At 38.7% G+C, this 24,825-nt stretch overlaps 1 protein-coding gene across 8 annotated transcripts in view; it reads left to right on the forward strand.

Annotated features, from left to right (window-relative positions):
- The window catches only part of UBQLN1 (ubiquilin 1), a 30,852-nt gene that overhangs the window by 5,725 nt on the left and 302 nt on the right, over nucleotides 1-24,825 (forward strand). Inside the window, exons 2-11 of one of the 8 annotated variants that reach the window (XR_012621529.1) lie at nucleotides 6,567-6,718; nucleotides 11,487-11,602; nucleotides 12,779-13,041; nucleotides 13,853-14,011; nucleotides 14,659-14,902; nucleotides 15,391-15,533; nucleotides 16,529-16,612; nucleotides 20,479-20,594; nucleotides 20,945-21,096; nucleotides 23,269-24,455. Coding sequence is in view for 5 of the 8 variants with exons in the window: in XM_074811782.1 (XP_074667883.1) it covers nucleotides 6,567-6,718; nucleotides 11,487-11,602; nucleotides 12,779-13,041; nucleotides 13,853-14,011; nucleotides 14,659-14,902; nucleotides 15,391-15,533; nucleotides 16,529-16,612; nucleotides 20,479-20,594; nucleotides 20,928-21,096; nucleotides 23,269-23,424 (1,602 nt within the window). In the remaining 3 variants the exon portion in view is untranslated. The other 7 variants (XR_012621530.1, XR_012621531.1, XM_074811776.1 and 4 more) reach the window with 7 other exon arrangements.

Raw genomic sequence — 24,825 nt, forward strand, 5'->3', positions numbered from 1 at the left:
TTCTTTACTTCTTGGGTCAAGAAGACCTGTAGCCATTAATTCTACTATGTAAAAGAAAGCTGGAGCGCATCAAAGTTGGCCTCTGTTGAAACTGTTGGGTGTGGGTGTAAGAAAGACTGGAGTCCAGCTAATACACTTAACTTTGTATGTTAATAGGAATGGCGGTTGAAAGTTTAAATGATCACGGGTGTGTTTTGAAACAGCAGTGCTGAACAAGGTAATATGATTTGAAAAATCTTTCTTTGTAGTAGAACTGTTTAGGGAACTGCTGGGAACATAAACTGCAGTTCAGCCCTTTAGATACAAACCTTTGCTTCCATGTCATCCACTACTGTGTTCAAACAGAGTTTGCTGTGGGGAGAGTCAGCAACTTTGGGTTTTTTTATTGTCATCTATTTAAAATTGTAGCTTAGTATTTTCAAAGCGGTTGCAGTTTTTAGGGGCCTGTTTTCTGTGACTTTTCAGTGGGAATTGGATGTCAATTCCCTGAAGCATCTTTCAGACTGTTACTGTAATTTAATTTTTAAATATGTCTTATTAAGCCACGGCTGAGAGGATTTGGGAAAGTATTTTTCATTTATTTGTTTTCTTCTTTTTATTCCTTTTTCACAGCACTTTGTCATGTGAATGGATAGTAATGTTATTAGAGTTGCTAGTTTTGATGTCATACAGTGAGTCAGCAAAAGCTTTTGAATCTTTATATGGTGGTAACATACCAAAGGACAGTTTGCATGTTAAGATTTTTACTTTGCCTGGAATAACTTTTTACCAGGCCCTTTCTAGGCCAACTTGCCAGATGGTCAGATATTAATATGTTAATGTTTAAAGTATGGATCTGCTCTGCGAAGTGACAGTCCAAAACACTCTCTGTTTTAGTCAGCTGTTCTTCATGTGTATTCAGACATTTACTTTGTTCAGTGACAGAATGTTTACTTTAACTAGCCCAGGTATGAGCGTGCATTTGATCAGCACTGGGCATCAACACTGTGGTGTCTACCTATACCTTGCAAAAACCTTCAGAAGCAATCAAGCTGAGCAGGTGTAATAGAAGTCCTAACTTGCTTCATGGAGCCTTTTTTTGTGTTAACATAGAACAAAAAAGCCAAGTTTTGTTAGTGGAGAATTGGGCAGAGTTTTTAAAAGTTGTGTGAAGATTAGGATATTTGGCATGGAAACTGAGAGTGTAAAATGAGAAGTGCTGGTGTGCTGCTAAAAAAATGTGCGTGTTCTCAGTGTGAAAAATTACACTGTTCCTGTCCTTTAAAAACAACAAAAAAGTTGATAGAAACAAGTTAACTCTAGGTAAAATGGTAATGTGGTAAATGTGCTTCAACAAGACTAGCTTCAGAGATTAGAGTTAGCGCAGTAGGAGAATTGGACAGAAATGCTCATATTTGCCAGCCAGTGACACTTTGAACTCCTACTTTTGATTTTCCCAGGTGGCAAAGCATTTTAACTGTAGTTTGCTGATAGAGTTATTTAGTTCAGTTGCACAAACTGAAGATTTAAACAATACCAAAGTTTATTTTCTTACAACTGGCTAAATGTGTATTAATTCCCATCTTCATAATCTCATTTCCTTTATTCCCTTTGCTGTTGATTGTGTATGTTGCATATGTTTGAGGCTCTGAGGTGATACTTACTAGTTTGAGGTGATACTTACTAGTTTGAAGTTTACGGTTCCGTTTAGGGAAAAGAAAATTGAGGTAGTTGTCTTCACTGCTTATGCTGTCTTTTTTTTACTGTAGCTCTGTAGCACTGTCATTGTTTGAGCCCAGAGGGCAACTGAGCACCATGCAGCTGCTCCCTCCCTCCTTCCTATCCACTCTGAGAAGGAGAAAATAAAGGTGGTTTGAGCTCAGAGGGCAACTGAACACCATGCAGTTGCTCACTCCCCTCTTCTGCCCCAGGGCTGGGAAGCAGAAAATAAAGTAAAAGGCTCAGGAATCAAGGTAAGGACAGAGAGGAATGACTCACCCATTATGGTCACGGACAAAAGACAGACTCGTTAGGGGAAGAAAAAAAAGAACATAAATTTAATACTGACACTAACAACAACACCAACACTTAACAGACAGGATAAGACCGTGAGAAGCATTACCACATCTTGAAAACACCTTCCCCCACTCCTGCCTTCTTCCTGGGCTTAGCTTTTCTCCCCATACCTCTACCTTCTCCCCACCCAGAGGCACAAGGGGCAGGGAATGGGGGTTGCTGTCAGTCCTGCAGCCTCTTCCACCTCAGTGGGGCAAGGAGGATATGACTTCTGGCATTCCTCCCCTGTTCTAGCGTGGTCCCTGTCTCACAGGAGGCAGTCCTCCACAAACCAGCTCCAACATCAGCCACTCCCATGGGCGTGTGGGTCACCCCTGTGGTTGCAATCCTCCCAGTGCTGAACTACAACAGGGGGGGCTTCTTCCCACAGGGTCCCGGCCTTCTTTGGGCACAGTCACCTGTCCTGGCATGGGACCCCCCACAGGCTGCAGGTCAGCATCTGCTCCACCATAGACCCCCATGGGTGGCAGGGGGGCGGCCCTGCCATCTCACCACAGGATACAGGGGGGGTCTCTGCTCCGGTGCACCTCCCCCCGCTTCTCCTCTGTTCTTCCACTGACCTTGGTGTTCACACAGATGTTCTCTTCACAACTCCTCCTCACAACTTCCACAACTTCTCCCAGGTTCCCCTTCTTAAATACGTTATCACAGAGGTGCAGCCACCGTTGCTAATTGGCCCAGCCTTGGTGCAAAGGCAGGTCAGACTTGGAGCTGGGTGAGCTTTGAGAAGCTTCTTGCAGGGGGCTACCACTGTAGCCCCCTCCCCTGCTACCAAAAAACCCTGCCACTCACTCAAACCACAGAATGGTGGGGAGTTCTATAAAAACTACACAGATAAGGTCCGTGGGAGTATGAATGCAGTTGCCAGTCATTTCTCTTGTCCTTTCACTGTTTGAATTTAAAGAAATTTCTGGATTTTTCCCTTTACTGTGGGGGAATGGTCTTGCAGTTCAGTTACCATTAACAGTGAGGGACTGAGAATACTGAAGATAGGTGTTTGCCCCCAGAGGATGGTAAGGAGTCTTCTCTTCCACCCTCCTTGACATTATTTCACAGTGCAGACAGTAGTGACTTGTGCCAAATTCCAGCCTAAGGCTAATAATCTTCCAGTATTGGCAGAGATCAGGTATACTGAAGACTAACTTATTAATATTTTTTTTTTTTTTTTTCCCCCAGAAGCAACACACTAGATGTTGATAATTTAAAAAAAAAACCCAACACGTATTTAAAATAGGTTTTGGAATTCTGTTTTACAAATGTATAGATGATTTTCTTCCCCCTGACTCAGCAAAAAAATAGTGTGTGGACCTAATCTGTTACTGATTGTATCTTTGACTGTTAACACTAATCAGCAGACTCATTTGCAAAATATCTTCCATGGTAACTTAGGTTGTATGTAGTAGTCTTCTGTGAATGAAGTGTCAAACAGAGGGCTTGGTCCTGCTTATACCTTGTTATTTCAGAAGTCCCAAGGTTGTGCTGAAACTGATGAAGAGACCTGAGTCTTTTTGCATTTCTGTTAGGCTTTTTATATGCCTCAATTAGCTGAAATTGGCTCAGTATTCTTGACAGTTTTATTATTGTGGCTGGAAAGAGGTCAGTTGTGTATTTGGATCATGCATGTATGTTGCTGTAGAGGTTTTGGGGGTCCTGGTATGTTGGCTGTTCCATTAATGTCTTACTGTAGTGTTGTACATTAGTACATGCAAGTACATGCAAGTAGGGAAAAGGAAGGGTATAACTCTTGATGCCTCTATACTAGGTCTGTGTGATGCCTGTATACAGCATCTATAGTAGGTGCTGTTTGGTTATGTTCTATAAATGGTGTTTTGTTTCCTTGACCTTAAGGGTAAATAGCAGCTTCTAGAAATGTGTGACAGGGCTTGATTTCAGATAAACTAATTTGAAGAAGGACATCAAACTACTAGAGTATGTCCAGAGGAGGGTGACCAAGGTCATGAAGGGCCTTGGGAGCAAGACTTCCAAGGAGCGGCTGAGGTCACTTGTCTTGTTTAGCAGAGGAGGAGGTGCTGATCTCCTCTCTCTGGTGACCAGCAATAGGACGCAAGGAAATGGAATGAAGCTGCGTCAGGGGGAGTTCAGGTTGGACATTAGGAAAAGGGTCTTCACTGAGAGGGTGGTCACTCTCTGGAACAGGCTCCCCAGGGAAGTGGTCATGGCATCAAGTCTGTTGGAATTCAAGGAGCGTTTGGACAACACTCTTAGTAATGCAGTTTGCTTTTATGTAGTCCTGCAAGGAGCAGGGAGTTGGACTCAGATCCTTATGGGTCCCTTCCAACTTGATATATTCTATGATACTGTAGTATAAACAATATTCATAGAATCATCCTTCTAATGAGAACTAAGTTGTGAATCTCACTGTCACAACATATTGTGGGAAATACAATCATAAATGAGTTTGGGTAAATGACATTACTCTGGCACAGTATGGTAATCCTTTATTCTTATGCATTAGTCATACCAAATATTGTACATATGTACATAATTTGGTACAACAGTTGTACATATACATAATTTGTACCAAAATTATGTGTATTTCTGCTGCTTTTATGTTACTTTGGAATGCGTATTAAGGATAATTGACCAGAAGCATGCAGAATAGGAAGAACTGCCTGAATAGTTGCTCTGCAGAAAAGGCTCTAGAGTTTGTAGCTGTTAAATGAGTCAGCACTGTTACATGAATATTTTTCCACATGGATTTCTCACTTTTTCTTATAAATAGGAGTAAAGCTTGCAGGATGTGGGGTTTATCCTGTTGTTCCACTGAGTATTGATAAGAACTAGTGTGCAATATTTTGGCCAGTAATTGGATTTGAAAATCCAGAGTGGTGGGAGTGATTGGATTAGAAAACAGCCCTCAAGGAAAGATTAGCCTTACTGCAACCCTTTATTCTACGGGGAACAACAACCTGTTTGTGTTGTCCATTGTGGGCAGGACAACAAAGAAATAGCATTAGGTTTCTTGGAAAAAAGTAGCTGGGAACCTCAGGGAACAGACTAGATAAACATTTCAGGAATAATTCAGGTTAAGTAATCCACTTCAGGAAGGAATGGACTGAGTGACTTTCTGGAACACTTGCAAGTCTAAATATTGCCAGTATAAAGGCTAACTTAAAAGTGGTTTCCCCAAGAACTGGAACTAAATCTATGAGTAGGCTTTTAGCTAATCAAGGGCAACATCCTACCCAAACACGGAGGCTTTTTACCTCTGTTGTCTCTCAGATACTTTCTTTTTTTTTTGAGAAAATCTGGGGTTTTTTTCCTCCTATACTATAAGCCCTATCAATTAGAGACTCACCTTCAAAGCACAATACAGTGGCATTTTACATTTTTAGTCCTGCTTATTATAAAATGTAATTATTGTTAATAACTAATTGCAAGATTAACATTTTATTTTTCTATATAGAGTGAGGATTCCCTAGGATGTTTGGGATGTTTTTAAGGTAGTGTGGTCAACTTAATTTTAAAATGTTAAATAGGGTGAACTTCTGAAGGACTTCTTAACTGCCTGGGATCGTTGTGAAAATACTTAGCCTACTTAGCCTAGTCATGTTGAATAAATTTATCTGGCTTTCTTATAATCAAGTCATTCCTTAGCATTTTTCTTGGATATCTTCCTTTTTAAGTTTTGTGAATTTTTTGCTTTCAGTGAGAGCATTTTTCTAAATCTCAGTTGGAACTCAGTTAAAGCATAACCTGGTTATTATTGGCTAGGAAGGCAAGAGGGCTTCCATGTTTAGTTGCAAGAGGCAAGTGGGCTTCCATGTTCAGTTGTTTTAATGAGGGTATGATTTCCTGGTCAGCTGAAGAATGTGTCTGTGCACCATGCCCTGGGTTGCAACTGCATTTCATGTAGCTATTTCATATATTGAATGAGAAGGCAGAGCCACCTGAGAGGTAACTTTTGCCTGTGTGGAAAGGAATGCTAGTTTTGACACATGGAAAGCAGCAAAAATATGTCTAAGAAGAGAAGATACTTCTCCGTTCAGTTCCAGCAAAAGTGTAGACAGATTTATCATACTTTTGACACTGCATCCTCAGTCTTTCAGCAATGGATGGCTTCAGTGGCATGTGTGTGTATATATATAAGTGTATACTTACTAGTATAAAATTATATACATACTTTACAGTGTGCATATGTATTTCTTTATATATACTAGTATATATTTATTGTCATGGATGCAAGCCTGATTGAAGCCACAGTAGTCTTTAAGTGCAATCATTTTTGATCTTGCTAGTTATATAACTAGTGATCTAGATGTGAAACTTCTAATTTTTATTCTACAAAACTAGAAATAACCATTTCTCATCTTCCTATGGAAAAAAAAGAGAAAACTTAATAAAGTATTTCTAGATTATGTAAAACAGAATGTGCAGTGCAAGTGGGGTAATACATTAAATGTGAACAAAGTAACTTGTCCATAAATCATTAAAAAATTATAGTTCAGTATTCAATTATATAAATTTATAATATTAACTTTTTTGTTTAGTTCAAGGAAGAAATCTCTAAGCGTTTCAAGTCCCACACTGATCAGCTTGTGTTGATATTTGCTGGAAAAATTTTAAAAGATCAAGATACTTTGACTCAGCATGGAATTCACGATGGACTCACTGTTCACCTGGTTATCAAAACACAAAACAGGTAACCTTACTGATGAGTGATCTTCTGTTTACCTCTAGAAGTAAAAATACTTAACAATAAAAAGTAAAGTAGTAAGTAAAAATTCTTAACAGCTTTCTGTTGGGCAAATCTAGATTTGAATAAATCCCTTTAATCAGGTCCTTAGTCACAGTTGGTACAGAATAACAGTCTGAAATTACAGTGATTTTTTCTTTGGTTTCTCTTGTATTTTAATTGGATTCATGTTTCTAAATGCGAGTCTCTTGCTTTTGTGTTATTTAACTTCTTGGTTTTAATGCTAAGCGCTGGCGGTGTTTTGGGTCCATAGTTCTTAGATGTCAGCTCTTACTGTCCATAAAGATACGTTGTGCAGCTTTTAACTCATGAAAACTTGCAGTGAATGGTTACTCACTGTTTTTGTAAAACAAGGAAAGAAAATTTGTGAGAGAACTGCTTTAGTGCAACTAATTTATCTGGCTGAACAGAAAGACTTGGATTTTAAATTTTGTTTGTTGGTTTTGATGAGGCAACTTTCAAATGACAAGAAAATTGCATCAGTTGAGCTGTGTCATCAGAACATTAGTTCCTGAGAAGTGCCCAGAAGGAAAAAGCTCAACTAAAAAAATCCTTTCAGCAAGTAGGGTAATATATCCCCTAGTTGAATCTGGCTTGCCTAGTCAATAACATGTTTGTTGCTCTAGACTGAAAGTGTTATTGCTTCTGTGCTACTTAAGTGTTTCTTGTTTGTGGTAAGGATCTCATCCTATGTGAAGATGTCAGATGGTGAAGAAAAGAGCATGGGACTTAAGAGAGAAAAGAAATATGCTTTCCTTTTCCAGGCCTCACCAAGTCACAAAGGCCTACTAGTAACGTTAGCATTAAATTTAGCCACCTGTTGAAATTAGGAGCATTAGCATTAAATATAGGCACCTGTTGAAATTGATGTCTTCAATTCCATTCTCATATCCTGACAGGACTATCTTCTCTGTCCTGGAGTTGTGTCTCTGTCAAAACATATTTATTGGCACTGGCAGAGGTCTCCCTTCCCTACCCTATGCCTCCCCAGCCTGAAATTTAGGCCATCCCAATCTTGTATACAATATTAGCTAATACTGTAATTTTGTGCTTCGTGCATCTGAGCTAGTATTCTGCTGTTGTCATGACTTCTGCTTTTTTTGCCTGCAGTCTTGAGTGTGGCAGAGAGGCTTCATGATAGCAGGATGCTTTTGACTTGGACAATTTCCTCTAGGTTGGACCTACAATAACTATACATACTGAAATACCAGTCTCTCATATCTTCTTGCACTTTGCCTCTGGGCAAAGGAGCACCCGTGTGCAATGACACATTTATCGGTTTCGAGGAATTTTGGTGTCCCTGCATCGGTCCTATCAGCACTGCAATCCATGTCTCCCCTCTCTCTCACATTTTTTTGAATAATTTTAGAAGAGTGTATTACTATTGTCTTCAGAAGGTTTTACTCATGTCTCAAACAAAGAAGTACAAACAAAAAACTGTAGACCCTTTGCATGTATCTACACTATCCTCAAATGAGGCAGTAATGTTATCACATACTAGCTTTGCTCAGATAAACTCAAAATGTGCTTCTAACACCTGCTAAAGAGAATTGTCAGCACAATGAAAATCACCTTTGAGAAAGTATAACGTTGTCTTGAACCATCTCAGTATTCTTCTCACTGAAATACCTGGATTTTATGCTTGGTCCAAAAGGCAAGATTTAGACCCTGCTAATATGGCCTGGTAAGTGCTTATTTTTTGGCCATGAGCATCAAGACTGGATTGCTCCCAACCACTTTACATGATGCCATTTACTTTTCTGTTGACTGTTGCTGCTACTGTTGCTGCCATATATTTGAATAAATAAAAAGTTATTTTCCAGGACTGGATCTGAAGATTTTCTTTTCCCTTCTAAACAATATTAGATGTGTAACTTTCAAACAGGAACCCTCATATATCCCAACCAATCCTTGTTGAAAAAAGGTAATTTTATTACTGTGATATGTTTTTCAGAATGATGCAGGCTTCCAGTGTAATCCTGTAACCTGGCCTATAGTGTCAGAGTAGCAGTGAGTGATTAGCAATGGGTAGTAAAGATGCGTTGAATTTCTGAATACACAGTTCCAATTCAGCACCTGTAGTTTGCAACAAGAGGAAACATAATGGCAAAGTGGATATAAAAGACGATGTACACTTTACAGGAATTTCACTCAAGGACTTGAGGTTGACAAACTTGACACGCAAACCATTATCTTGAGGGTATATATATCCCCAATTTCCATAGAAGCAGTCTGAACTGTTAAGTTTTCAGTTTTGTCTACTTTTCTGTCCTGCTTTGAGAACGTTTCTTGTCTGTTACATGAAGGTGTACAGTTGCTTCTCAAAATAGTTTCTCAGTTGAAAAACAAGTAGGGTTTTATGCTTATTAGTTTCCTCTTGCTTATGGAGGAAAGATTCATGTGCTTTCTAGACCAAAGGAAACCAAATATCACTAGCAGAAGATCCATGGCCAGTATGCAGTCTATAATCTTCCTCACTGAAGTTACAGCTGCTTGACTAATAGTAGTCATCTTGTGTGCAAAGTTCGCAGTTGCTGTTAATGTTACAGAGTATTAATACTTGTTCTTCTCAGGACCTCAAAGTTTCACCTGATGTCAGGGCACCTTATGTCAAAGGCAGGTATCCAGGTATTCCCTTTTCTGGATTGTTAGTGTCTGTCTGGAATGTTTCCTCTAGAACAGGTTTTCATTCAACAGAATCTCTGTGTGGTTTGATAGACCTGAAAGAAAACAAAAAAGGAATAAAAATTAAAATAGGCAAAACTGAATTAACAGGAATTACTGTGGACTTCAGTTTTAGAAGAACTGTTAAATCTTGTGGACTCAAATTAGTTTCCTCCTTCACACCCAGAACATCAGTAACAACTTGAATGAGGTGATTTGGTCCCATGGCATCCTATACCTTCATGATTTGGCATGCTATGTTTTATTCACCTGTTTACAAGAACACTGGTCAAATCAACAAGGAATACCAGCATACTTAAAAGCTGGTGTTGATGTTTTGTTGAAAGAACTAAAGAACTTGTGAAGTGTGCAAAGTATTTCATTGTTCCTTTGGTTTCTGTCTATGGTTTTGGTGGCTGATGTTTAGCCTGGAGTCAGAGAACTCTTAAAAACCTTGGGGAAACTTCTGAACCTGAGTCATCTCTCAGGCTTGTTTTTTTCGTTTGCTTGTTGTTTGGGTTTTTTTCAGTTGTGCCCCACCCCCCCTTCTTGAAGCAGAAGTGTACTCTGAGATGAACTGAGGTATGAAATTTAGTGTACTGTCAAATTCTCTGTCCTGGTTCCAGCTGGGATAGAGCTAATTTTCCTTCTTAGTAGCTAGTGTTTCAGATTCAGCATGGGATTTGGTATGAGAAGAATGTTCATAGTACGCTTAATACACTGATGTTTTCAGTTGTTGCTAGGAAATCAAGGACTTTTCAACTTCCCATGTCCTGCTAGCGTGTAGGTGTACCAGAAGCTGGGAAGGGTCACAGCCAGAGCAACAGACCCAAATACACCATTGGAATATTCCATGTCGTGTAATGTTATGCTCAGTGTATAGATGAGGGTTGGCCAGGAAGCTCTGTTTTTGGATTGTGATTTTGGGATTTTCCTTCATCTGGGGTGGCTAGCTAAGAACAGGCTGGGCATCACTCAGTGGATGGTGAGCAACTGTATTGTGTATCGCTAGCTTGTATAGTCTATTATTACTGAGTAGTGTCATTATTTTAATTTTATTTCATTTCAGTTACTGAATTGTTTTTATCTCAACCTACAAATCTCCTTACCTTTAGCCCTCCAATTTTTTCTTTCATCCCCTGGAGCAGGGGGAGGGTGAGTGTAAGTGGCTGTGTGGTGTTAAGCTGCCAGCTGGCTTTAAAGCATGACATACATCCTCGAATCTTTGTGTGAGGTCTGAATTCATAGTTTCTACAAGTTATTTTATGCTGTAGTTCTGCAAATACAGGCATTTATGAGATTGACTGTTGAACGAGACTGGAGAACTGATTTGGGTTTCAAACTAGCCTTCTTTTGAACAGAGGAAAGATTAGCTTTATACAAGCTCATGTCCCTGATTTCTTTTACTACATGACAACACCTTTGATTATGCCTCTGTAGTAGAAAGGTGTGGTGAGTATATTGCTTGGACAGCCTTTAGTGCCTGTGCTAAATTATGCTGGCTTTAATTTTGTGTAACTACATTTTTATCCTGTTCTTGAAGTCTTAAAGGTTATTGAGATTCTGATATTTGTCTTATAATGAAGTAAGATGTTAATTGAATTTCACATTCAGTAAGGCATCCTATTAAAGATATGGCGTGAAATAAGTCTGATGTTAAATCTTGCTAGGCTTTATTTCTTTAAGCCCCAGGCATGTAATCAGTAGTATTTGAGTATAATGGAATAAGGCAAGGATCTTTAAAGCAAGGTAAGGACAGAGGAAACAATTCATTGGCAGGCATCCTGGGGATGGGGTGAGAAGGTGATATTGGCTGCAGTGGTGCTCATCCATTTTCTTAATGTTTCAAACTACTGTTCTGAGAAAATGATGACACTACAAATGCCTAAGAAAGTTTTGTTACAGGAAGCCATCTAGAGATAATAGTGTGATTTTTTTGAGAAAGAATCAAAATCTAAATTAAGATTCTCAATATGATACTATTCCTGTATTTAATGGCATTATTTAAATTAACTTGTTAAACTTGCAACTTTTAAACTTGCCTTTTTAGATCACAAGACCACCCAGCTCAACAAGCAAACACCACTGGGAGTACTGCTACCACATCAACATCGAACAGTAGTACCTCAACACCAGCTTCAACGAATAGTAACCCTTTTGGCTTTGGTAAGAATATTTGTTAGGTAGCATGGTGGGTACTTCTCTTGGATTCAGGTAATTGTCCCTGAAGATTTAGTCTAATGTAGACAGAACTTCTTTTAAATAAAAAAAACCCAAATGCACCACCCCAAAAACTGATTACAAATATCTATGGTATTGGTTTCTGATCAGTAAGTTATCAGAGGAAAGTTGTTTCCTTAATTTTATATGCGGAACTTCAGACTTGTGCTGTTTCATCTTTGGTAGTAAGGTGTCACTGGTGTTATATTCTAGCACTATAGGTAATGAAACTTCTTCCAGTATTCTTCTGCTCCTTAAAAATGCATCTGAATTGCTGTGGGGAGAGTATTGATGAAGCCGGACCTGTAACGTGAAGCCAAGATCTGTAACAGAAGTAACAATATTGCTGCTAATTTTACAATTCAGTATTTCTCAGGTTCCAAGTCTGATATTGTTATCAGTCTTCTCTTTCATGAATAAATAGCCTGCAGTCTGTTGACTGAAAAATGCTACTTCCATACTCAACAGTGGGGTATTTGGTTCTTTCTTTTTTATCTCATTTGCTTTTGGGGGGTGAGGAGGAGGTAGAACTGGAAAAGCTAACCATATTAAGCGATTGCTTTCTTAGGTGTAAATAGATCTTCAGACTGACTAGTACCTTCTGAAATTTTTTGTTTGGACTCAGCAAAGGATGGGAATTCAAAGCATAATTAGTTCTTGGTGCATTAGTAAGAAGAGCTCTACTTTCAATTAGAATAGGGAGTATGATTCATATTGGGAGATCTCTCTTGATTATAGTGTAATGGAGAGGAGACAGATAAATGATTATTATAAATGCATTGGAAAGTGTTGCTGGGGTTTAGGGGGAACCTCAGGCCCCAAAACTCAAACATCCCTTTTATCTTAGCTGTGGAAAATTAGAAGAAAAGCTGTTAGAATTCTAACAAGTTATTTTTCAGATGCATTTTGTTGGATTTTTCCTTAGGTGTCTTGTTATTTAAAGACACAAACTCTTAGTAGATAACTTCTTAACAGCCTTGCAAAGATGGACTTTCCATTCATTTTCATTGTTTTGAAATGTGGGATATGTTCAAGTATTTTGTATTTAGGAAGAACTTGGATGTGTTTAGAAGTATACTAGAAGCTGAAAGTTCAATTATATTTTTTTTCATCCTCTTAAAGGTGGCCTTGGAGGTTTGGCAGGTCTGAGTAGCCTGGGTTTAAATACATCAAACTTTTCAGAGTTGCAAAGTCAGATGCAACGGCAACTGATGTCCAACCCAGAAATGATGGTTCAGATAATGGAAAATCCATTTGTTCAGAGCATGCTTTCAAATCCTGACCTGATGAGGCAGTTAATTATGGCTAACCCTCAAATGCAGCAACTGATACAGAGAAATCCAGAAATCAGTCACATGCTGAATAATCCAGATATAATGAGACAGGTATGTAGAAGGATCTCTGTAAGTTCATGACCTTTGATTGTACTGTAACTGAACAACAGAGCAGGAACTGGACATGCTTGGTTGAGTGTTTAAATTTTCTTGAAGTGTTTAGGCTTGTTAGAAAATCCATAAAAGTTTGCTGTAGGCAACTGATGTTTGTATTTCTAGTTGTTAATGTCTGAAATAGACTGATAATTCAGAAAACGTGCAGCATAGTTTTGAAAGGCATTAAAGACTGTGTAATGAGGTCTTCTGAGGTCAGAGTTGCATGTTCCTGTGTGCACTTGAAACCTTCTGTTGTCTAACCAACAGTGAGTTTACCAAAAGTAGTAATTCTCCAAAATACTCCGTATTTTCATTTTATCTAACTGTGAGTACTTTTGAGTGCTTTTAAAATTAGATGAAATGTAAGATATGCTGTGTGGCAGAAGGTATCAAAAAACAAATAGATGATTTTGAAAATGTAGGTATTTATTTTAAAGTTCATGTTATAGGCTGCCTTCTGTAACTATGTTAGAAAGGGCAGGATTATATTGTGCTGAAAAGATGAAGAAAGGAAAGAATAGTTCATTCAAGGTTTTTCTTCTGTTTAGCCAGTGTTTCCTGACCCATTGAGCCTAGTGACAGTTGTGATAGAATGCTGGCTAAATATCAAATTCAGTTGACTCCCACTAAGCTGACATCTTGATTTGACTTTAATCATAGTTTTAAACTAGGTTAGACAGTGGTATCTGAGATATTGCCAAATGCTGGCATTTTCACTTTAGAATGAATTTCTTATTAATACAGATTAAACGTTCCACTTCCCTAGACACTAGAACTTGCTAGAAACCCAGCAATGATGCAGGAAATGATGCGAAACCAAGACCGAGCCTTGAGCAACCTTGAAAGTATACCAGGTGGATACAATGCCTTGCGACGTATGTACACAGATATTCAGGAGCCTATGTTGAATGCAGCACAGGAACAGGTGAGAAAAGATTGCAAATGCCACTGAAAGTAAATGCTTTTTAAAAATAGAAACATGTAAGTAGTGTAAATGTGTACTTGACAAAACATTTTTTTGAAGCTTGAAGTCATTATGTGGCCTCTTACTCCTGAGAGGAAAGATCTTTAAAAATTCTGTGCTCTTCTAAGCTCAGAGAAATGCAGATATCCCTTTGTGTGTTTGAGAAACTATTTAAAAGTTAATGAATTTCTGCATTACTTAAATTTTAATTCCTTTAGTTCTTTCTCTTAAAATTCTGAGGTCTGGGAAATTTTTTTTAAAGGTGTGTTTAGTAACTTGGAATCTAAGATGGCAAGAAAAAAAGGCTGCGAAGTTGGAAGCTAGTATGCAAGATATAATGTCACTGTGGTCAAAATACCAGTGTAGTAGCAACACTGTTTTCAAAAAGAAATGTGATTTAATTTTTTTGGAGGTGCTAGTATCTCTCAATGTTGGCGTCTTTTCAGAATATTTGCAATTAATTACTGTAGAATGGTGAGTATAACTGATCAAAAGCCGTCATTATTTATCTTCATGTGTAATTTTTGAAAGGTAACTTGCCATTTGTATCAGACATAAAAATGGTTGGCTTTAGTAGATGATACATGTTTGCTTTCCTTCCTCTGTAGTTTGGAGGTAACCCGTTTGCTTCTTTAGTAAGCAATGCATCAACAGGAGGAGACAGTCAGCCATCTCGTACAGAAAATAGAGATCCTCTACCAAATCCCTGGGCTCCTCAGTCCAGTTCGCCAACTTCCACAACAAGTACCAGCACAAGTGGTGAGAGTGGTGGCAGTAGTAGTGCTGGAAATAGCACCTCTGGCAGTACGGGACAGAATTCAACTGTACCAAATTTGGGATCTGGACTAGGAGGTGTGTTTGTTACAGCAGTTGTATATATTTGCTCGTACTTGGGAGTTTGCTGAAATGATTCTTTCATTAGAAAGAGAGTTTTTGATTCAGAGGGTTTTTTTTTTTATTGCTACTTACTTTTGTAGAACATTTGACTAGTATCAAAGTCCTCTGTAGAAAAACAAACATGAAATGTAAACTAAGAGTAGTAACAATACTTGTGTATTGCCTTAAAATACCAAAGGTAAGAAATATCTAGATGAATGATAGTATTTTTCCCGCTTGGAGGCAAATGTGAAAGCAGCTAATAATGTAGATACTTAGTGGAACTGCTTGTTGGATACAACCTCTGTCTTAACTTCTAGGGTAGATGTGTCCATGTAATCAGAACCACATTGAGGTGTATTTCAGGGACTAAAACTCTTAGAAACCAAGTGGTTATATCTAATTCTAATTCATCAGATGATGGTCAGGATGTTTACTAAAGTGACCTTTTACTTTTTTTTAAGCTGGTATGTTCAACACACCAGGAATGCAGAGCTTATTACAGCAGATAACAGAAAACCCACAGCTTATGCAGAATATGTTGTCTGCACCTTATATGAGGAGCATGATGCAGTCATTAAGCCAGAATCCTGATCTTGCAGTACAGGTAAATGCGTTTGGTGTAGTAATGTATTGCGTGTATTGAAGTAAAAGGGAAAAAAAGTGTTCAATCTATGATACAGTTAAATTTTCACTTGTGCCAACATCTCAACAGTTGTCTATAGTGGAATGGCCCAGGTCTTAATGTTAATCCCTAACTCACTGAAATTTTTACCTACTTACATTTAACAATTTGTTGCAGTGAGCTTCTTCAGTTTGTAGCTGGACATCATGCCAGGCATGCTTCTAAAGTAACTTGTAAGTTTGTGTGTATTTCTTGTACAGCCCTAAACTTTTGACCCAGCATAAGAACCAGTTAGACAAAACAAATGCTTTGGTTGTAAATTAAGGTAGATCTACCAGTAGATAAATACCCCCACTAGCCTGGGAGAAGTGAAGGGAGGGGAGTTAGTGACAAAGCTAGGCTTTGGTTTTAACTTTTTGTGACCTGTGCTGACTGTAAAAGTACAAATGCTGTTTTATGAATGGTGTTGTAAAAGTGCTTTCAAATTTTACTTAAAGCAGTAGTATCCAAAACTGAATCCTGAACTGAGATTAAAAAATTTTTATCTTTTCTGTATTAAATAACTATCTGGAAAATATCTTTGACTTCAGGTGATGTTTACAGGGAGGCTATCACTTAGATCTGTAGTGGAGGCTGAGCAGAAAAGGATTTTCTCGTAATACGAGTGAGGCTGTCTTGGCAAGTATCTGACAATTCAGTTGCATAAGATAAACCCAACCAACCAAACAACCACAAACAACAAAACCCTGTCCCAAAACCCAACCAAGTAACAACCAAAAAAACCAAACCAAAACAGAAGAACCCCCAAAAAACTCAACCCTGCAATGTGTTCAGGGTGGTGGTTCATAACAAGTTTTGGCCATGATTATTATTCTGAGATGTTATTTTCGTAGACTGTTACCGTGTAAATAGTTGTCTTAAAAAGCCCTGTGATTTTTACTGCTTGATCTTTGAAGTTAAATATTTTTGTCCCGTAGATGATGTTGAATAATCCTTTATTTGCTGGAAATCCTCAACTTCAGGAACAAATGAGGCAACAGCTTCCAACTTTCCTTCAGCAAGTAAGATGAGAAACTAGCTGTTAATAAATGTCTGCAAGTCAGTGAGCAGTATTTTCAATAAACTGGTGTCTGTCTTTGACTTGACTAAAAGCTAGATTCTGTAATATATTCTCATTAGCTTTAGACACCAAGTAGGATTGTTCCTTGGTGATAAACTCTTGCTTAATGTCTCCATCCCTTTCAAAAGCTAAACCTGACTTAGTGGATGTTTTTGTCTGTGGCTAGCACAACTGCTTAATTTGTTCTTGGTGCTTTGCTTGGAAGGAATAATTCTTCCTACTGTACACCAGGCAGAGAGCACCAGTTTGTGACATGATTTGTTTCACAAATTAAAAAGATTAGTACTTTTCCCACTGCTAGAATAAAGTTTCACTCTGCTTTCTCATACCTCTTCAAACTTGCCTTAAGTATTTGGGAAAGAGATCTTACAGGATGCCTTGAAAGACCCAAGTCATTAACTAATTAAAAAGAAGTGTGTTCTGAAGCTTTTTGCCTGTGAAGATTGCCCTACTGCCATCTTCCCCTCTTAACAATATTGTGCTTGCAGCCCAGGTATCTTTCTGGTATTAGCTGCCACAGTGTGTAGTAGAACTGTGTTCCCTAAATAGGAGTAAGCAAGATTTTTTTTTTTTTTTTAGGAATTGAAAACTTCTTCCAGTGTGTGAGTTCCATCATTAGACAGTCCTTGTAAATCAGTGTAAATGTCCTTGCAAATCAGTCCTGGTTGCACATGGGCTGTTTTATGAATAAGTAAAATAATTAACACATACATGAATTACAGTAGCAAGTTCAGTGTTCAGAAGAAAGTGTTTAAATTGTTTCAACCATATGAATGGCTGTAGTGTTTCATAATGCCACTGCTTTGTGATGTCTAAGTAGTATCTGAAGAGCTAGTACCACATGTATGTTTTGGAATCTGTGATTAAAAGGTAATTAATGAAGGCACAGTAGGAATAATTTCTGTTTCCTTTGGGTATTTCCTTTCAGTATCACCTTGTGGTTTATCTCAACAGCTAGTTCTCTGTTGTATTCACTATATTAGATCAGATGATCATCAGCATTAGCAGGTGAAGTAAAGTGGAGAAATATCTGGGTATTCTCAGAATGTTGACAGTATTGCAGGTGGTACTTCCTTGCTTATCTACTGGCATTTATGTTACAGGATTGGTTGACAGAAACAATCCTCTGCAAAACAAAAGGCATCTTTTGCATAAAGGGCAGTTGCCCAGCAGAACTAGGAAAGAATTGCTGCTACTTAATAGCTGGAATTAGTAACATTAATAGAGAGAAGATCCGGGGATTGGTGGGCCACCATTTCTGTAAAACAGCTTCAAATATCAGTTTAAATATTTTCTTAAAGTAGTTGCAGCAGCTTTCTTTGGAGAACCTCTTTAAAATTTGAGTAGACTTTGCCAGATATATATTTAGTCATTCTCTGACTTTTAGCTATCAGGAAGATAAAAATCCAGGAGCTGAATGGAGAACATTAACAACTTGCTGTGCTTAAGTCTCGTTACACACCCGTATTCCGGACCAGAGTTCTTCATGTCCTATTCTGCAATTCTGTTCTGCACCAGAGGAAGTTTAACCTTAATCTGTGATTTCTATGTGAATCAAAAAAGTTTTTGCAGCAAAAGAAATTTGATCTAGTTGCTAAGTGAAGGCTGCTAAGATTAATAAGCCTGTCTGCCATTTGAGGTAGGTCTGGCTACCAAGACTGTGTCACTTGTGACTGAAACACATTACTTTTCACTTACCTGTGGCATCTCTAAGCAGGTGAGCATAAGCTATTAGTTTTGGTTTTGTATCCAGAAGTCAAGTTTCTGGACATATACTTTCAGAAATGAAAAGGATTTGCCTTTTAAAGCTGTGGATGTGAAAGCCAGTTTTTAATTGAAATCACAGTAGAGCGAGAGCCCTTAAATATTATATATTTGCCTGCTAGTATGTTTTGCAGTGTGTTTGTTCACATTTGTCTAGGCTGTGAGGGCACACATATGGAAGACATGCAGAAGTCATCATGATTAAACTGCTGTGGTCTGAATTTAGCTAGGAAAAAGAAATATTGGATAATTCAAAGATATCAGTTGGTCAAGTTTCATTGTGTTCGGCATTGTTGCTTAACAGTGTTACAACCCAGACTGGGAGCCCAAGGAGTCATAAAGATTTTGTGATCCTCTCAGGTTAAATTAGGGTGAAATGACACCAACCAACCAACCAGTTAAAATGTTTTACTTGCAGTAGAAACAAAGTTGGAAAAGGACAGTAAGCAGTTTGGTCTCTTACTGATAAATCTATAAGAAAAGAGAAGGAAGAAGGGAAGGGAGGAGGGGGAGGAGGAGAAGGAAGAAGGGAAGGGAGGAGGGGGAGGAGGAGAAGGGAGGAGGGGGGGGAGGAGGAGAAGGGAGGAGGGGGAGGAGGAGGAGAAGGGAGGAGGGGGAGGAGGAGGAGAAGGGAGGAGGGGGAGGAGGAGGAGAAGGGAGGAGGGGGAGGAGGAGGAGAAGGGAGGAGAGGGAGGAGGAGGAGAAGGGAGGAGGGGGAGGAGGGGGAGGAGGAGGAGAAGGGAGGAGGGGGAGGAGGAGGAGAAGGGAGGAGGGGGAGGAAGAGGAGGAGAAGGGAGGAGGGGGAGGAAGAGGAGGAGAAGGGAGGAGGAGGGGAAGGGAGGAGGGGAAGGGAGGAGGAGGAGGAAGAGGAGGGAGAAGAGGAGAGTCAAAGAATCCAGGTCACCACCCCAGGTTGAGGAGAGGCAGGTTTTCCATGAACCCATTAGCATGAGAGAGGAGGAAAAGTGGAGCATGGGTTCTGTGCATGCATTGAGGGGGGATGGGATGCATTAACCCTTTCATCCGGTTGAGTTGGTGGTTGCAATTTCCCCCAGCCACCTTTACCTCTCCCCCAGTTACCTGGGTTTTCACTGAGTTCTTCATGCTTCTTGGGCAACCATCCAGCCTTTGGCTCCTTCTGAGGTGGATGTTCCCCTCTTATCAGTCTTTAGTTCTTCTTCAAGGGCATAGTTGCTAGCAAGGGCTACATCATTTATACATAGTATCAAACTTACACAACAGAGCCAAAGTTTAGTGGTTCTCCTTAAAAGATCAGTGCAGCAAACAGTTCAATGAATGTTTGAGGCACTAATTCCTTCAGTTCCTTGCACCACCCCGTGTCTCAAACATTTGGCAAAACTTCAAGGTAGTCATCATCAAGGGCAGTAATTGTTTTGCTCTTGCAAGGACTTAACTCTTTTAGTAACGTTACATTCCTTGGCCAGTTGATCCTAGAGGGCTTTTACTAGCTCTTACAAGAATTTTATTGCTTCTCTTTCTGCCTGCTGAGTTGCATGTTGATCCTTTCAGGCAGCCACCAGGGCGGCTCCCAAGACCGCACAAAACAATGCTTTCCCTTTTCCTTGTTTGAATCTCCATTCTTTATCTAGAGAGGAGAATCCATCCACTGCCACTTGCAGGATTATGCAAGTTTTTGCGGGCCCAAGTCACACCAGGGGGAGAAGGTCAGGCATTATAGCTGTCTAACCTCTTCAGGGGAGGGGTACAATTTACAATTGGATCTCCCAGGGAGGCCATAATGAGCCTACAGTCAGACCTCCTAGGGAGGCTGTAATAGGTGTGTGTGTATATATAAAATAAGATACATATATTTTTTTAATATATCTATATCTATAGATATATATCTATATCACCTCCTATGAAAGTTTTCTCAAAAGAAAAAATACCTAAAGGATTTCATCTAAATATTTGAACTTAAAGTTGAAAAATAAGTTCTGAAATGTTGTGTTCTATAAAACATCTAATGATAAAGATTGACTTTGAATATCTGCATATGATTAAGGGTTTCTCTCCTTTTCTTAGATGCAGAATCCTGACACGTTATCAGCTATGTCAAACCCTAGAGCAATGCAGGCTTTGCTACAGATTCAGCAGGGCTTGCAGACACTAGCAACAGAAGCACCTGGGCTTATACCAGGGTAAGAATCGGTCTCAAAAATTTAGACAAGAACTTTTCTCCTGTTACGTTGTTCATTCTTTCTACGCATAGAGATTTGCCCAGTTTTTATTAAAGACTCCTCCTCCTGCCTTTTTTTGAACTAATTTTGTTTTAGAATCTGTCACGTTTTTGCCTGCGGTGCACTTCTAAGCAGTGATGACTCTGGTCTTTGTCTTAGTACTTTACTTAAAATGTCACCCCCTCTTTGACAGGATTTTTACTCAGTAATTAAATAAATTAAAAGAGACAAGCTATTGTTATTAAAGACACTTATTATTGAAGTGGTTTATATCTTTTTCTGTCATTTATGCAGATTTAATCCTGGTTTAGGTGGATTGGGAAGCACTGGAACTTCTACAGGATCCACTGTACCTAGTTCCGTTCCCAGTGAAAATACAAGTCCAGCATCAGGAACTGCTGAACCTGGTCACCAGCAGTTTGTCCAGCAAATGTTGCAGGCACTTGCTGGTGCAAATGCTCAGGTAAAGTACATCAGTATATTCTAGATTTTGTAAAATTCGTATTTTATTTTTTCATTGTAAACCACTAGAAAGGAGGCTGATAGTTGAGGGGAGAGCTCCCTGGATACTTCTGGTCAAAGGAGAGCAGAGGTGGCTTAAAAGTAGTGTTGCAGTTGTGGAAATAAATGCTGAAAAAACATCAAATTTGGGTAAAAGTGTCCTCTGAAGAACTGATTTCTATACACTCATCTTCATGCCCTTGAATTTCTGAAATGCTTGGAAAAATTGAGACAGATTGAGGTTATAAGGTTCACTGGCAAGTGAAATGTGGGCTTAGGCAAGAGAAAAGCTTAAGCATATTGAACACGGTTACCTGCGTGCTTTTTGTCTGTCTGTCTGTTACTCTCTAGTTGTAACTAAGACTCTGTTGTACACTTTGGAATAGCCCCACTCTGGTTATTTGGAGCCTTGATTTGTTGTATGGCTTCCTACATCATGCATACTGCAGGTCTGGGCTGCAGTCCATTTTGTTGACATACTGAGTAAGGGTTTCGAGAGAGCTCCAGAAGTCAAGCAAAGGTAGCAGCTTTGCCAGTAGTTGCAGAGTGGTGAGCAGGACTGGCTTTAAAAGAGACATGCTGTTAACTCTCCAGAGTGCTATGTGAAACAGCACCCTTACACTGTGGTACATAACCAGTGTAATAGCAGGCTGCTGGTAGAAGGGGCAGTCCTGCTTTTTCCTTCTCTGTTGCCACAGGGTGAGTTAGTTCATCTTGCTGATCAGACAGTGTCATGGTTTGAACTTGGCTGGTAGCCAGTCATCACGCAGCCAGTTGCTTACTTTTTCCCCCCTCCCTGGTAAAATGGGGGAGGGGCAAAAAAAAAAAAGGGAGAATTTGTAGGTTGAATAAAAAACCAGTTTAGTGATGATAACAAAACAACAGTAACAATAGGAAGTCCAAACGGGTAATACACAATGCAGTTGCTCACCACCCAGCGACCAGTATGCAACCTGCCCCCAGCAGCAATCCCAACAGCACAGAGATCCTGCTGCTGTGCCCAGTGGAAGCGGAAATGAGAGAGCAGCTGCCTCCTTTATATACTGAGCATGATGTCACATGATATGGAATACTGCAGTGACCAATCTGGGCCTGGCCCTCCAGCTCTGCTCCCTCCCAGCCCAAGGAAAGTTAACTCCATCATGGACGAAACCAGGACAGACAGGCTTTTTTATCTTGTTATCTAACCATGAGAAAGTATTGGTGAGTGTCACTGTAGGAAACTATAGTCTCATACATTTTCACTTACGTTGTCAAATCTTAACACTACTGAGTCAACGTTCTGTTTAGTTTTTCTGGGGGGAAGCAGGTGAGGGGCAGTTCTTAAATTTCAGGTTATGTCTTTATATTGTATTGGTTTGAAACCATATGCACTGATAAACACTGGTAGTAATTTCTTTATGTATGAAACTGTTAAATTAGAACAAATGGAAAATGCAGTAACTGCCCAAGTTTTGTGTTGGTATCTAAATTGACTCATTGATTTTAAAAAGTGACTTCTTAGTATTACTGCAGCGTATTATTTTCTCATAATTGTTCTGATTCAGAAATGGCTCTGAAGTGAAGATCATACCACTGAAATCATGCGGAATTTTGCCATGAGTTTGTGTGAGCAGGATCATCCTATAAAGCACAGGTGTCAGTTTGCCTTAGACTGAAGCTTTCTAACAACCAGAATTTTGGTAATTTTAGTCAACAAATACTTGGAGCATTAAAAAGGAGGTGACTTTTATGTCAAGGAAAAGAAAAAGCCTGTGATATTCACCGTTACGGACAATGACATCATCATAATCCTTGCTTTTCCACATTACTAGTTTTGCATATCTTAAGAAACTCTTCATGAGACATAAATTTACCAAATTTAATTTTAATGTGTTTTTATCAAACAAGCAGCTTTTCCTGTAGTTCAAGAAGGTCATGTAAGAGTAGATACTCTTAAAATTTCAAGCTGCTCTGACTTGTTACAAAATAATTCTATTGTGAATTGAATTTATGTCATAGTATAGTTTCAGGATCTTGAAAAAGTTGTAGTCAGAAATTAGTAGAGAGTGAGTGGTGCAGAACCATCTGTGTTTAAATCCTGTAATTTGCCAAGTATGTGTTATGCTTTTATAGCTTGAAATTTTATTCTTAGCAGTTACAAAATCCAGAAGTTCGATTTCAGCAACAACTGGAGCAGCTGAGTGCAATGGGCTTTCTGAACCGTGAAGCAAACTTACAAGCGCTAATAGCAACAGGAGGAGACATCAATGCAGCTATTGAAAGGCTGCTTGGCTCTCAGCCGTCATAGCAGTGTTTCTTTAACTTGAAAAAATGTAATTTATTTTTGATAACAGCTCTTAAATCTTTAAAATATTTGCTTTATTTCATTCTGACTCTTGGGATTGTCTTGTAACTAAAATTGGTTTGATGCATTTTAAGGTGGAGTGCAGTAGTTTTCTTCAAACAGTGGGAATCAATTCATTTTCATTCTGTTGCATGCATCACACTACTTTTGTTCTGCATTATTTGTGATTTTTCTGAACAATATCAGCTTTCACAGTTGGGTTAACAGGTTTTTTTCTGACCTACAACTGTCCAATTTATTTACTACTTAAACATTAGCCTTTAGTAGTAATTTATGTAGAATACAAATTAAAAAGGAAACAAATTAATTGAAGCTAAAATTTGTGGGTACCAATACTGCTTATTGTGATTTTTGGCATGTATTTTTTTGCTAGCAAAAATGCTGAAGGATTTATACCACTTGAGTAATCTACCATTTTTTGCTTTAATTTGTATAAAGTATAAACACAATATATACAATGGAGACAGCTCATTTATAGAGATTTACACATTGCAATAGAATGAGATTATAAGTAATGCAAAAAGGCCAGGGGAGAAAAAAATAAAGTTGTAAGACTTGTTTTTGGTGTAGAATCTTCCGGCATCTTTGGTAACCATCAGCAAAAATGCTTAAGCAAGTTCAGTTAAAATATACTAGAATTACTGTTCTGGTTATCTCTTTACATCTAACTGTACAAAAATTTGCATTGTAACATTGTCTCAATATTCACAAAGATTAACGGTAAATTACCTTTATCATTGTGCAAATTCAGGGGGCACTGCCCTGTGCCCTGGAACTGCTTCTAAGGCTTTTTGGCTTGTTCCATTGAGATTCTAACATGTATTCTGATTTGTAATTGGAAACATTCATTTCATTCATGATCATGTGATATTCTAATTACTTTTTGCCATCATGTAAAAAAATACTGTATATCTTTTGAGTTTTTATTGGTAGTTACTTCTCTTGTGCACAGGTAATAAATGAATTAAAAAGTCTTTAAGTGTCTTGTCTCGGTGTGTTTGCACTTAGTTACCTAGAATACAAGATGACTGACTAGCTTAAGAGTTGGCATTTGAGTGTAAGGTCTGTGAATATTCACCAGCTTTGGGCTAAGATTAGTAAACAACTCTTGGAGTGTGAGGTGGAGGAAAAAGACTAAGAGGCATATAATGCTGAAGACTACTAGCTTAGATAAATTGGGGGTAGCAGAATAAAAGATGCCACTGTGTCTGTTACTGAGTAGCATCTGCTTTTTATTAGTCTTCCGTGTCAGTGTAGTTGTGAACATGCTTACTCAATTCCTATATTGCTTTCACATTATTGTAAAATTACATTATTTTACATTAGTTTGAACATTCTTTTTCT

This window comes from Strix aluco, chromosome Z (genome assembly GCF_031877795.1).
Source record: "Strix aluco isolate bStrAlu1 chromosome Z, bStrAlu1.hap1, whole genome shotgun sequence".
Taxonomy (NCBI): Eukaryota; Metazoa; Chordata; class Aves; order Strigiformes; family Strigidae; genus Strix; species Strix aluco.